This window comes from Mytilus californianus, unplaced genomic scaffold, assembly GCF_021869535.1.
Source record: "Mytilus californianus isolate M0D057914Y unplaced genomic scaffold, xbMytCali1.0.p SCAF_4, whole genome shotgun sequence".
Classification (NCBI taxonomy): Eukaryota; Metazoa; Mollusca; class Bivalvia; order Mytilida; family Mytilidae; genus Mytilus; species Mytilus californianus.
In genome coordinates, this window is record NW_026262690.1 from 44,957,041 (window position 1) to 44,971,210 (window position 14,170).

Below are 14,170 nucleotides of genomic sequence, written 5' to 3' on the forward strand. Positions count from 1 at the left end.
AAAATTTGGTCAAATTTTTCTCGGGCAGTTTTTTTTTCATTTTTATTATTTACCTTATTTCTTTGGTTTTTTTTTTCATTTTATCACTTTCTTATTATTTCTTAGAACTGTTTTCCGTAACCTATCGCAAATTCTAATTTCCTTTCTACCAAGGTTTGTCATTACATCTTATTATGAAATTTCTTTAATTAGTATTAACTGCAATTTTTTTTTTAAATACCTGCATCATGAGCTACAGATACACCTGTTGTTTGTGCATTGAATTTGATGCAAATATATAAAACAATATTATGGCAAGCAGCTATTGATAACATGCTCCTGGCTTGGGACAGGCATACACAGAAAAAAATGTGTATGTGAAGGGGGCATTAACTAAAAAAGTTAAACTATATTCTGCCAGACTAAAATATCAAAATCTACAAATATTGTTGGTAAAATTATATTCAATTATTACTAGTACTTTGTTTCGCGACAATATATAAACTGACATTTAAATTAATCTGTTTGCACTGTCCATAACGTTATGGTACAAACTACCTTGCCAAGCCAACAATTATTTCTAATTACTACAATATTTTCAAAATATAAAGGTAAAATAACAGGATGTTATGTCATTGTCAGTTAGGTGTTGGATCACGTTTACGGAAGGATTGGGCATTTCCTTAAATTCATGTATCTTTTTTTCATGCAATAGATTTACATGTAATAACATTGCATGATCACATTGGAACGCCTCCCCTTTTATTCTGCTTGACCAATTAAATCATAATGAAAATATCAAAAGTGATAAAAACACCTTGACAACAAAATCATACAGTTATATACAGATGTGCCTAATATATGACATTAGTTTTTCTATAACCCTTTGGAGTTTCGATATTCCTTAAATAATTTTTTAATTGATATGTTACTACAGTATGTAACGCAAATGATTGGCATAGAATATCTGATTGTTTTTAATTATTCATATTTTATCCACGATTTTAGATTGTTGTTGTTGAAATAAATATCTCATTAACCGATTCATCAATGTCGTTTTTGTGCAAAAGTGTGACTTCACAGGGCCGACTTTTACAAATACATTTCAACTCAAACTTCAAGCATCATCGATACAGTAAGTTTGTTATTGTTTTTTTTTTTTTTTTTTTTGCTTTTGTATGAAATTCGAAAGAATTAAATCTACAATTGATACAAAATCTTACAAATGACATTGTCTAAATGATTTTTTTTTGGTCTAAAATCTACGTAAAACACGGTTACAGAAGAAATCGGTTGCGTTTACCGGCAAAATAGCTTTAAGACTTGAGTATTATTCGTTAACTTCTTTGGAACCTCGTGAAATACCTTATTACTTGATGTAGTTAATGTTGCGGTTTTATTTTATCAGGAGTACTACTTAAGCCATATGACTACAATTTTATTTTTGCTCTAAAAGACTCTCTGGAATCAATATTTTGCATTTTTCTTGATATTATATTCTTAATTTAGAGCTCAGAAGTAACATAATATTTATATTTAAGTTATAACTAATTGGTATTGACATTATCGGTAGAGATACAGTGAAGAGATCGGTTAATTAACGGCCATTTCAGTGGCAAATAGCTCATTCATCATCTGCATGTACAATTAACAGTAGATCCATTATTGCGTGTATATGTACAATAACTCAACTATCTAGAATTTCAAATTTCTACTCCTCCTTTGTTCATATTTTCGTGAAATCTATTTCGGTTGACGGAAGTACAAATGTTATAGTCAGATGCAAGTTCAATCAACGTTGGTGCCTGTCCAAACTTGGAAACCTTTCGAATTAACCAAACTTCATGCTTTCATGTATTGCAATTACGAGTCTACTCTTTGACACGTTGAGTCGAACTTACGTCAGGCATTTATTTCCGTCATCAGGAATGGACATTACATCTTCGCACTTTTGTCTCTGGTTAATAGTTGTCTCATTGACAATCGTATCACATCCTATAATCATATTACGAAAATTGAAGCCACTACGAAGGGACAATTTGAAATTTCTGGATAGCTGTGGAATTTCACAAACAAAACACAAACAGAAACGAAACGGTAAGTCCTAATTTTTATCATTTAGTGGAAACATGACGCATTCAATGTGCCAGAGGAATGCGCAGTGGTGCGAAATATGAAAATACGAACTTACCTCCCTTGTGGAAAATAAGAGTTAAATGACAGTACGTATAAACTACTACTGTTATTGTTAGATTTTATGTATGAGAGCTAAATATATATTAAATATGGAATCAATTCATAAATTGAAATGTTGAAAAAAACTTTCTAAAAACATCTAAACCAATCTTTCACATTCCCAGTTTTTATTCTCAATTCTATATTGTTGATATTCGCTTAACCTATAGCTGTATAATGGAACCTATGGGATTGCAACCCGAGTATAAATCTTAATGACCGTAAATTGTACCATAGCTATCTATGGTATAATTTTCACGATTATACCATGGTTTTGTTGTATATGGTCTTCGAAAAGAAAAAGAAAGATAGCAAGACCTGGCCGTGGCCGCCTGAATTTTTTGACATGGGAACAACAGAGTCGGTGCGGGGCCACTTAAGCTAAATTACATAATCAAGCGTAAAGTATCTGCTATTATTCTTGAAAATTCCGATTAATTTGTTAAAAATTAAATTTTTCCTTCTTGACTTTTTCTGCGAAAGAAGTTTCAAACAGTACAGAAAAAATATCTTCAATTAAGGATTGTCGTTGGTTCCCATAGAAATTTCGATAATTGATGATATAAAATCTTGCAATAACGTGCAAAATAATGTCAAATTTAGAAAGTCAATGTGTTGTCATTTGGGGAATTTGTGCTAAAGGCGGATCTTTGGTAATTAACTAAGTGCGAAATTTTAAAGATTGACATATTGTATAGACACCAGTCTATCTTTAACGTTTGTACATCTGATGATCTCTAGGTCTTTAATTTAGATTTCTATTTCATTGACTTATATCCCACACCTCCAGTTTTTCAAAGATATGATATTTGCTTTTGCATACGATCTGGAACTTTTAAATGTAACCTTCGCCTGTAATGCATTAGATTCATTGAATTCTCATTATGTTGAAGTAATTGCATCATTTATCTGAATAGTAACAAACATGGATCATGAGACCAATGTTCGCTTTTTGCGATTTCAAACACATTCATCTTTGTGTATCAATAAATTAGAATTTACATGTGGTTATGTGACATGAAAACAGTCTTCATCTTATACCTTTCATTTTAACAAATCAAATTATTAGGAAAATAGCAAAAGTTAGATAAAAAAACACTTTTAGTTATTAAACATTTCTAGTCCAAGTGTGTGATATGCGACATAAGTTTTCTCTAAACTTTTGGAGTTTTAATATTCCTAAAATAAACTTTCGAATTATGTGTTTGTTTTGAAACGCATATATGATTGACTTGAATTAATAACATTGTTTTCTTATCATTCATATTTATATCACGTTGTTTAAATGATTCATCAATGTGTTTTTCTGCAAAAGATTGACTTCATAGGAAAAAATGTTTAATATATGACACAGCCACAAGTTACTGTTAGCATCATTACTGTAAGTTTGTATTTTATTCGTAAAACAATACACAACTAATGCAAAACCTTACAAATTATTTTAAATCACAATTGCTTTACTACATATTTAATTTTGAGCATTTTTTATCAGAAAATCTGTGCCTTGTGTTCAATTCGTACCGATCTAATTTGCTTTCAAAGTAAGGACACGATTAAATACGGTCCTTTTTTCTTAATATTTAATTTTTATCTAAGAGTTCATAGCAATCATATTATGATGGATTGGTTTTGACATTAATGTAGAAATGCAGAAAAGAGAGCAAATATGTGAGCACAATTATGATTTAATGTAAAATTAACCTATAGCTGTACAATGTAACCTATGGGAATGCAACAAGAGTATAAATCCCAATAACCGAAAATTATACCATAGCTATCTATGGTATAATTTTCACAATTATACCATGGTTTTGTTGGATATGGTCTTCGAAAAGAAAAAGAAAGATAGGGAGACCTGGCTTTGGTCTCTTGAATTTTTTGACACAAGAACAACATAGTTAGTGCGGGGCCACTAAGCTCAACTGCCCACTTTGCACCAGCCGATTTAAATGAATGCCTAGGGTGGGAATCGAATCCACGTACACCAACTCCAGTGTCCTATATTTTAAAATAAACAAACATATCCTCTCAAAACAACCAAACGAATAGTTTAAAAAATATATATAATCTATATTACTTGAAAATATCAGCTGATTTTCAGTTATTGAAATATATACTTAGATTGTATCATCATAGGCTCCACTGTACAGCTACGTGTCTAGATTTAAATTTGCCGAGGCTTTTTTTTTAAGAGGGATGGAAAAGGTGGCACGCCCCTTTTAAGGAGCTTCATATATATGATATATACATTAGACTATTTATAACAATAATGTTGGACCGTTAAAATTAGATAGCAACTGGTTACTCAAAATGCACAACTTTTTGTATAAATTACCTATAATCAACATGTGCATGATTATAATCGTGATAATTTTGAAATCCGGGTTCCCTTTTAATAAATGTATGACTTTAAAAGCTCTGGTGAAATTAATTTCCTTGTTATTAAAAATTAAGGTTTATGACCCCTTCTGTAGCCATGTGAATTACGAAATTTTCAAACTGCAAGTCTCAAAACAGCAAAGATAATGAATAATAGAGATGGGTCATATTGTACATATACTAAGGGGTAACTTCGTGCAAAGTATTATTATTTATTGATTCATTGCAATTAATATAAAAAGAGGATTTTGTGGAAAATAAAACCAAGATATTTGTAAAAAATCCACAGACTTTAATACAGAGATTATTTATATAAAATTTTAAACATAAATTACTCACTTGTTTTTCTATGATGTGCTAGCGTTAATTGTTTACAAAAAGTCCTAAACAATCTTTAAATTTAAAAAAACCTCGTGCCGAGTCAATAAAGTCGGGCGCACCCTAGAAGGTTTACTTGAATTGGTCCATATTTATATTTGTTTCAATCAATATCTAAACTTATCAACTTTTTTTAAGGAAATCATTGCTAGTACTCCATGCAATAATCCTCTTTCTATCAAGCACCGAATTGCCAAATATGAGAGTACAAGTGGAAAGACTGTGGATTTTCTATAAAATTTCCATATGTTTAGCATTGAATCAACACAAGGGTACATAATCCTTAATAATAAAAACAATTCAACATTTCAATCGTTGAGATGAAATAAATAAAAACTAACTCTAAATCTGGGATTCAAGAGAGCTTCCAAATATCAGAAAATCTGTGACTTATCCTGCGTCCATATCCAGAAAATCTAATTCCTTCGCCATGTTTTCGTCCAGATCTGTAACGTTATCCGCCACCAATGTAATTGTGCATCCTTTGGTGTCGAAAATTCAGGTCTAACTGATATTCCCGCGGTTTCAGAATCCCGTGCTTATTTAAGAAAGTAGGCGGAGCTTTGTGTGTAAGGCCCGAAAAGGGTTATTTAGCTGATTCTTATTAAAATTATTTTTAAATTAAACATACAAAAAAAAATGAAGTATAAAATTTTAAACATTAAAAGATGCTATAGGTTAAAACAGATATTTCATATCTTTTGGATAGTTTTGTGGTGTTTCGTAAATTATACCATAGTTTTTGTTGAAACCCCCGGCAACCTTCGGTCTCGTGAGGTTAAGGCCGGGGCTTTCAACAAAAAACCTTCGGTCTCGTGAGGTTAAGGCCGGGGCTTTCAACAAAAAACTATGGTATAATTTACGAAACACCACAAAACTATCCAAAAGATATGAAATATCTATAACTAAAAAGATGAGGTATTATTGCCAATGAGACATGCAGCTATCCACAATAGACTAAATGACGTAGATGTTATCAACTGTGTAGTCATCATACGGCCTTCCATGATAAGCAAAACCCATACTGCCTAGTAAGCTATAATAGGCCAGACATGAACAAAAATAATGCAAATAAAACGAGACAACCAACGGCCTGGTTTATGTAACAAACAATAAAAACCACCCGACTTGAGACTGACACAGCCTTAATGTGACGGGTGAAACACGTTATCGAGCGTTCAACCCGTCCCTCACATTGGACTTGAACTTCAAGGACAGCCCTTCACGAAAAACAATTCTTTAAATATATTTCATTCAACTCGACGGGATGGATCCATCCTTATATGTATCCAATAAGTACCTTATAATATGTTTTGCTAAATAAGTTTCTTTTTCAATTATTACATTTTTCTTATTACATGATATCAATTTAGTCAAAGCGATACTTAATCTTTTAAAATATTCATTTTCCAACCCTTTTATTCTGGCGATTATTAATTTTCACTGTCTAAATTTCTGTAAAATCGTCTACAATAGATGTTTTGTTGGTTTTTATATTGTTTTCGATAATAATATTTAAAAAAGTATATAAGCGTAATTTCACACTGGTTTTAACCACATTCATTTTTGAGTCTAGATATTTCATATTTAAATTACTAAAGCGGTATTTTAATTTGAAAAGGTTTAAATGTAACAGTAATCAGGTTACTTTGGTAATGTGAAATGACACGAAATGACAGGTGCAAATCAAAAGTGTGTTTAGCAGCTGTTATTTTACAGTATCTTTATATCTTCTTTACACGGAAAATAAGACATAACAAAATTATGATTTATCGGTTGAACAAACACGCTAACATAAGGAAGTCGGCGATAATTAGCCATAGTATTTCGATTAATTTTGTAAACATAACTTTTTTTCAAGTAATTCAACATTTTGTAAACAGTCAAAACACATTTGACGGCAATTGACCATGATAAGGAAATTAATGGAGAGTTGAGGATTTACTGCTAATAGTTTATGATCTTTATTATTGAAATTTTCCGCTGCAACGTTTCGAAGGAAACGTTTGTTTACCGGCTAAAAAGATGCATTTATAATTAATGCAAGATACTTTGGACCCAAAATATCGGCCCTCCAACTTGAAATTTTCAGTATTTAAGTAGCAATACACAGTTAGGAAAAAACTTTGGCACTCATAATTAGTAACCACCCTCTTTTTCTTGCTTTCTGATAAATTAAGCTTACTGTTTGTGTCATGTATGTGCATATGTATGGGAACATCATTTTCTAAAGATTTGATTTCCAATAGTTAAAATGGTGAAATATAATCTCTTTTTGGTGTAACAATGGCAACAATGTGTATTCATTTGATACAATATATTGCAAAAGGGGGGTGAAATGTCACAAGTGTCCCCAACATTTGGTCCAAAGTAGAATTTCAATCCATTTGTGTTCAGAAACCATTGTCATTTATCAACCAAAAGACCAGATAAAATTGCATCGAAAAGTTCAAGCGAAAACAATTTGTTGGAAAACATTACAATAATTTCTGGACCTATGGCTTACGGATGTGAAAAGGCGGACTGTCAAACAGAAAACGGCCTATAAAACATGCCAAAAAAAAACACACAAATTTGATGTTCATATAAACCCACTTTGAAGGCTATAGTGATATTACTCTTCAGTTATTTAATAATTAATTGTATTGCACAATCACTTTAATGATTTGAAAAATTCATCGGGGCAAAAATAACAAACCTCACCCCTAACTGTGTATTGCTATTCCTTAACATTTTCTCTGCGAAGGCTGATCAATTGAAAGTTCTTATATTGTCAGTCCTCGTGAAACTTACAAATTTATTGTTTGCTGTCATTTTGTGCGAAGGCCCTTTGTTCTTTTTAACAAATTGAATGAAGTGTTTGCATTTAATTGTAAAAGGGTTTTTGTATTTTTGTACATGTATTACCAACAATCAACTATAGTATGCATAATCATCAGCAACTGTAACATATACTTGGGACGATTAACAGCTTCATAACTAAGCATGACTTAAAGACTGCAAGTTGACTTCAAGATATCTTTCGGTATTTTTATTTTTTAACACAGGACACGTGATAAGATTACAAATTCCACGAATATTAAATCAAATTGTACATTTACCTAAAGCTCTAAGACCGCAACACATGTCGCTATGAAGTTGAGATACAGACCTATCGTATCGGTCAACTAAACCGTGGTTGATTGTTAAACTTTTGTAGTGTAGATTTTAACTGTTTTTCCTCAGAACTCTGTTGAAGCAGTTTTTCCGTATAGTGTGAACATGCACGAGCGTAACGTTAATGTATTATCGAGATATGTAAACACCAAACTATGGAACAGAGGGTATGTTACTGCTGAGAAATTGGAAGTTGACAATTGAAAAGTTGATATCATCACGTTTTTCATAGATTTTGTTTAATGTCGCCCATCTGTGTTTACATCAAAATAAGGATCAAGATATGAAGCAGACATTTTAGTTTCGGAAGTAATTTCATGTTCTCTGTGATACATGAGATGCAAACACTCACTCGATGAGGGTATTTAAGTGACAGGACATCATCAGTATAGTGAACTTATCGGGATGTTGATTTTTTTGTCTTCGAGAAGGTTTTTGTATGAATTCTGCATCATATGAATACAATAACAAGTCGGCCATTAGGGGTGTGCAATAAGTACTCTCAGAATACCGACTGTCTGCTGAAATATCAATCCACTTAACTCAACAAATATATTGACGATCATCTTCGGTGTATTTGTTTTGGGAATCTTAGCGGTTCTTCACAAATTAAGATATTTCATTCTCTATTTTTTTTAAATGTGTCAACGATCCTCAGTTTGTCGGAAAAAAAATTATTTTTTAATGAGACATGTATTCGATCTTTCAATTGAGCACGGGGAATAGTAGTGTAAAGAGTAGAAAAATCAAATCAGTTAAACCAGTTCTTTGTGACTACATCCCCTTTTGATATCTAGACCACATGACGTAAAAATAAAACACCCAATACAAAACTATAAAAATCTAGGTCTAGGTACTAACAGAAAGACCACTGAATTTTACAAGGACATAAAATACGGCATATAGTTTTGAAAGCTTGGGGTAATTAAAAATTTGTTCACTACTGCAGGAAGGTATCCAACACTGTTGTTTGAAGAATACTGCCGCTCGTAAAATAAAATCAGATACAACGTTCTTACAGGTTTTGTGACGTCTCATCTTAAATTTTTATTGAGTTCAACAGTTTTTCTTAGTGGACAGAAGGTTTTTAAAATCGTCAGATCACCGGAAGAAATTAAGTTGGACTATTACCTTTCAGACTTTGATAATTGCACTTTATAAATAACTGTCAGCAGTTAATCTTGTTCAAATTTTCCTATAATTATCTTTTGGTTTAAATACAATCATGTTTTGACTACTCCGATTATGGGTTCATATCTATCTGTCAAAGACGGTTTATGTCAGACTATCTAAACAATAGACAATAAATGTTTATTCCAGAATTTGCATTTATATTTGTTTTAATGATTTTATATGTTACTTTCAAATACTGTATAATTGGTTATGTAATAAGACGCTTAACACCGACTTCAAGATTGCAATATCTCCAAAATCTTGTTGGGCCGTCCAGAATTATAGAATTAAAATCCTCTTGATAATGCATATGGTATTTTATGTCGTATTTTCACTAGCCATCAATTATGTATTTATATGTTACAGATGAAGCTTCTTATATTAGTCGTTTCCCTCTGTATCACAACAGCTAGATCTCAAAATGGCAACAATGTCAATGTTGGAATGGGTAGTGTCCCTTTTGACAATCAGTATCGCGCTGTTGATCCTTTTTTAAATAGAGGTGTTGAAAGAGCAGGTGCTTTTGGTGCTTCCAGTCCTATGAATAGTATGGCTGCTGATGGACCAGCTCCTGACACAGTAAGTGTTTCAGATCCGATGTTTGGAGATCAAGCCTATACACCAAAGGCAAATAGTCCGAACCCGTTAGATCCAGTAGATCCAGATCAGCCCGTAGAGGATTATATAAAAGCAGAAGAGAGGGGAAACCTAATGAGCAACATGGCTGGAGGACCGGCTAGAATGGTTTCACCTGGTGCCTTCCGGCAGGTTGGTAATATGGGCAATATGGCTGGTGGAGGAGGCATGGGTGGATTATCAGGATCAGCTAATATGGTTGCATCTAATGCACCCCGAGTTGGAAGACTGGGTAACATGGCTGGTAGAGGAGCCAATGGGAGGGTTGAACCCCAGCGCAGATCTAGTAATCGTCGTCAAAGCAGAAATAATAGGTCAAGAAATATAATATATAATGGATATAATGGCGGGACACGTCGCGAGAAAATTAGAAAGCCATATGGCAAAAGAATAAAGTATGGAAAAAAGCAACGTAAGGTGAGTTAAATTAAGAATTGAACAAAATTATACAATTGTGAGAGAATTAGTGCCATATCAAAGAAAAAATGCAAATTAAAAAGCTTAAATAAAGAACTGTTCATAATTAATTGTTTAATTAAACCGGTGATAGTTGACTTTTTTATGATTTAACAAATTAACATAAAACATTGATATAAATAATAGTTAGCCTTTATGTCAATTTATACAAACCCTTTATAGTTCTTGTGACAGTCGAAATTCTTTACCCTTTTGTATCCCATCTCACACCTTTTCCTAATGAAATTTAATTTCATGTTCACATTTATATCATCATTATCTTCATTTTCATTGCTTCGAAATAACATTTTGTAATGCTGCAAGTGCGCGAAACACAAAAACCCATCACTAATAGATGCAACACAGATTTCAGACAAATCGTGGAATAGAAACTTTAGTTTGGCATGTGTAAAATTGCAGTATTGTTATATCAGTGTCTTATGTTACTCTTTTATTTTGAACCGCCTCGGTGGTCTTGTTGGTATAGAGTGTTCGCCTCGAGTTCGGGAGTTATTGGGTTCGAACCCCAGCCGGGTCAAACCAAAGACTGTGAAATTGGTATTTGGTGCTCGGAGTCAGAATGTGTCCTGGTAGTGTGTCATATTTGTTGAATTTGGAGGTAGATTTTTTCAGCAAGTTGTCGGCATTCCTATGGGAACGAACTGTGCGCCTCTCCTTGCCGATCTCTTCTTATTTTCATATGAGTTGGAGTTCCTTCAGATACTTGTCAAAAACAAGAAAATCAAAGAAGTCCGATCATTTAATTTCACATTCAGATATATTGATGATGTTCTTTCAATTAACAATCCAAACTTTTCTGATTGGGTTCCATTAATTTATCCTCCAGAACTAAAAAATTAAAGACACAACAGACACGACTTCCTCCGCCTCATTTTAGACTTATACCTCGAATTTGACATAAGCGGTCATCTCAATACCGGAATCTATGACAAGTGAGACGATTTTAATTTTTGAAATTATAAATTTTCCCCACCTTACCAGCAATATACCAACTTCATCTTCATATGGGATATACATTACCAAACTCATTCGGTATTCAAGAGCTTGCAGCTGCTACTCAGACTTAAACGTCACCAGTATTTGAGCAAAAAGTAAATGAGCCAATGATATGTCAAAGAACGTCTCGTAATGTTTCTAAAAAAGTTCATTGGAAGATACCAACACCTTGTTGATAAATATTCCGTATCAACTTCACAAATAATACATGATGGTCTTGAAGTATAGATTCTAGGTACTGACGTTGTTTATCATCTTAATTACGTGTTAAAGTCTCCCTTTTTTGTCCTTGTATATTTTTAACCTTTACTGTTTATCAATTTTTGATTATATACCAATGACGTGGATCGGTACTTGTACATCCCGCCATTGTGTTATTGTGCTATGGTCAATTTTGAGTTCTTGTCTTTCATTTTTGCTTATGTATTTTGTCCATATGCCATTTTGTGTTTCTTTGTTGAAACAGTTGTTTGTTTTTATAGTGATTAAGATTATATTACAATGTTGACTGCTGTACCCCGATTTTTGACGTTTTTACCTGTTAAGTCTGTTTGTTTTGCTCACACATTGTTGTCAATATAATGGAATTCTATGCGACTGTCATACAAGTGAGTGGTTTAGCTGGCTTTAAAACCAGGCTTATTCCACCATTTTCTACATAAGGAAATGCCTGTACCAAGTCAGGAATATGACAGTTGTTTTCCATTCGTTAGATGTGTTTGAGCTTTTGATTTTGCCATTTTATAAAGGACTTTCGGTTTTGAATTTCCCTTGGAGTTTGGTATTTTTGTTATTTTACTTTTTTTCCATATCTTCCTGCAAACTGTTACCTTGTGAATTAGCACATTAAAAATCACGCTCCTTGTGAACTGGCACATTAAAAATCCGACTCAGCGTGTCGGTCTAGTACAGCAGGCTAACTAACATGTTCTCAACCTAAGTATGCTTTTAATTTGCCACTAGAAGTTAAACAGCTATCCATCCATCCATCCATCTGTTTTGCTTAAACGTTTAAGTTTTGGTTTTGACATTTACGTCTTGTCTGAATTGACGCTATCAAAACTGTACTCAGCTTGGTTTTTTTTTTACATTTAAAAATTCAAAGAATCATTACAAGCATTTTTGTTTGGTCTAATATCTTTACTTTGAAACGATTCAATATAATTTTACTGAAACTTTTACATAGAAGTTTTCTATGTCATGCCTTTATAAAAATAAGGAGATGTGGTATGATTTCCAATGAGATAACTATCCACCATAGTTCAAATGAAGTGGTTGTAAGCAATCACTTTTGTATGCTAAAATTTAAACAGTGAATGCAAATCTGTTTGTTTTTGTTGTTCATGTCATTAGCAGTTCGTGTACATAATATACAAACTCACCGAACATACAATAAAAAAGGACAAAGAATTTAAGATAGGGAAATTAAAAACAGTAAAATTTAAAAGGACAGTGAAGAAAAAGCGGATATCAGTTCAAAATAAAGCTATTAATATTCAGATCCACGTCAGATCAGATAAAGATTATTTTAAACGCTTTCAGTGCATTTATACCAAAAAATAACCGACTAAACACATACAAAACAGATAGACATTGGACTCCTTCTGTTTCCCCTTATATAGTACCGTAAAACTAGAACATTCAAGTATGTGTTATAATTATCTCTTGTCTCATCTATAGGTATTCTTGTAATGGTCTTATGTACACAAATACGGTGTGAAAAAGAGATGAAATGTATATTACTTATTGTCAAATTTAAGAGAATAATAGTACAACAAATGAGGGCAAATACGGCTATGTTTGTATATTTCCAATTTAGTGGAAATCCATTGTTTCTCTTTCGTCATTGATCTAATGAACTAAAATAACTTATAATAATCCACATACACTATAGCTAGTACCTCCTTTTATATACGAGTCATATACATATTACAATTCATTTACTCAATCTATTTTCAGGGTGGCTACTGACACAGTGAACATGTTGATTCATCATTGGAAACAGACAATAGCTCAAAAACTTTTGTTTTATTCTTAAAGTTTGATATTTTTATTTATTCAACTGATAGATGCAGCAATACCGCTTTCCGGTACATAGTTGTAATCGGTTAATTGTTTAAATGTAAAAGAAAATGCTTCTTTTTTCATGTTTTTATCACACTTTTAAGAAATAAAACTTACAAATCAACAAAAAAAACAAACAAACAGAACATGCAAGTCCTGCAAATATAACATTTATGAAACTCAATCTCTCAAGGATAGAATATTTAAAAAAATATATGTCCGTATACTCCAGTTGACATAGAAAAAAAGATGAAAGAAATACTGAATTAAAAATTGAAATATTCATGGAATCTTTTCAACAATGGAAAGAAAAAATATCAAGCATATATATCTATAGATTTTTTTATTTCTTGAAAGATCTATAATCTGACTCAGATTTAGCAAGTATTGATCTAGAACATCGTGGGAACATAGAAGTATCAACAGAATGTAGGATTGTAATTGTGCATAGCTGTATAGCAATAGTATGAAGTTAATATATGTTTAAATTTATTGATAACAAAATCAATGTTTGTTAGTCTTGCATGATTTTTTAATTTTAGTTCATTTATATGTTTCGGAGTTTAGTGTGACGTCCATTTTCACTGACTAAACTAGTACACATTTTTGTTTAGGGATAAGCTGAAGCCCGCCTCCGGGTGTGGGATTTTTCGCTGTGTTGAAGACCCATTGGTGGCATTGGGCTGGTTGTGTTTGC

General features: G+C 32.4%; 1 protein-coding gene across 4 annotated transcripts; it reads left to right on the forward strand.

Moving 5' to 3' along the window:
- Nucleotides 1-916: 916 nt before the first annotated feature.
- Nucleotides 917-13,990, forward strand: LOC127738085 (uncharacterized). 4 transcript variants are annotated; one of them, XM_052249186.1, is made up of 4 exons: nt 917-1,114; nt 2,102-2,201; nt 9,667-10,353; nt 13,369-13,990. In XM_052249186.1, the coding sequence occupies exons 2-4, from the start codon at nt 2,196-2,198 to the stop codon at nt 13,378-13,380; spliced, it is 705 nt and encodes a 234-aa protein (XP_052105146.1). In that variant the 5' UTR covers nt 917-1,114; nt 2,102-2,195; the 3' UTR covers nt 13,381-13,990. The 4 variants fall into 4 exon arrangements, with proteins under 4 accessions (XP_052105146.1, XP_052105147.1, XP_052105148.1 ...); XM_052249187.1 differs by lacking the exon at nt 2,102-2,201 and having other exon boundaries at nt 993-1,114; XM_052249188.1 differs by lacking the exons at nt 917-1,114; nt 2,102-2,201 and adding an exon at nt 1,809-2,076.
- Nucleotides 13,991-14,170: the final 180 nt, after the last annotated feature.

Bases quoted from the DNA above. Each gene is read 5' to 3' on its own strand.
- LOC127738085 (XM_052249185.1), top strand. From the start codon at position 3,560: ATGACACAGCCACAAGTTACTGTTAGCATCATTACT. The intron at 3,596-9,666 runs GTAAGTTTGTAT...TATATGTTACAG, and splicing joins TTACTGTTAGCATCATTACT to ATGAAGCTTCTTATATTAGT.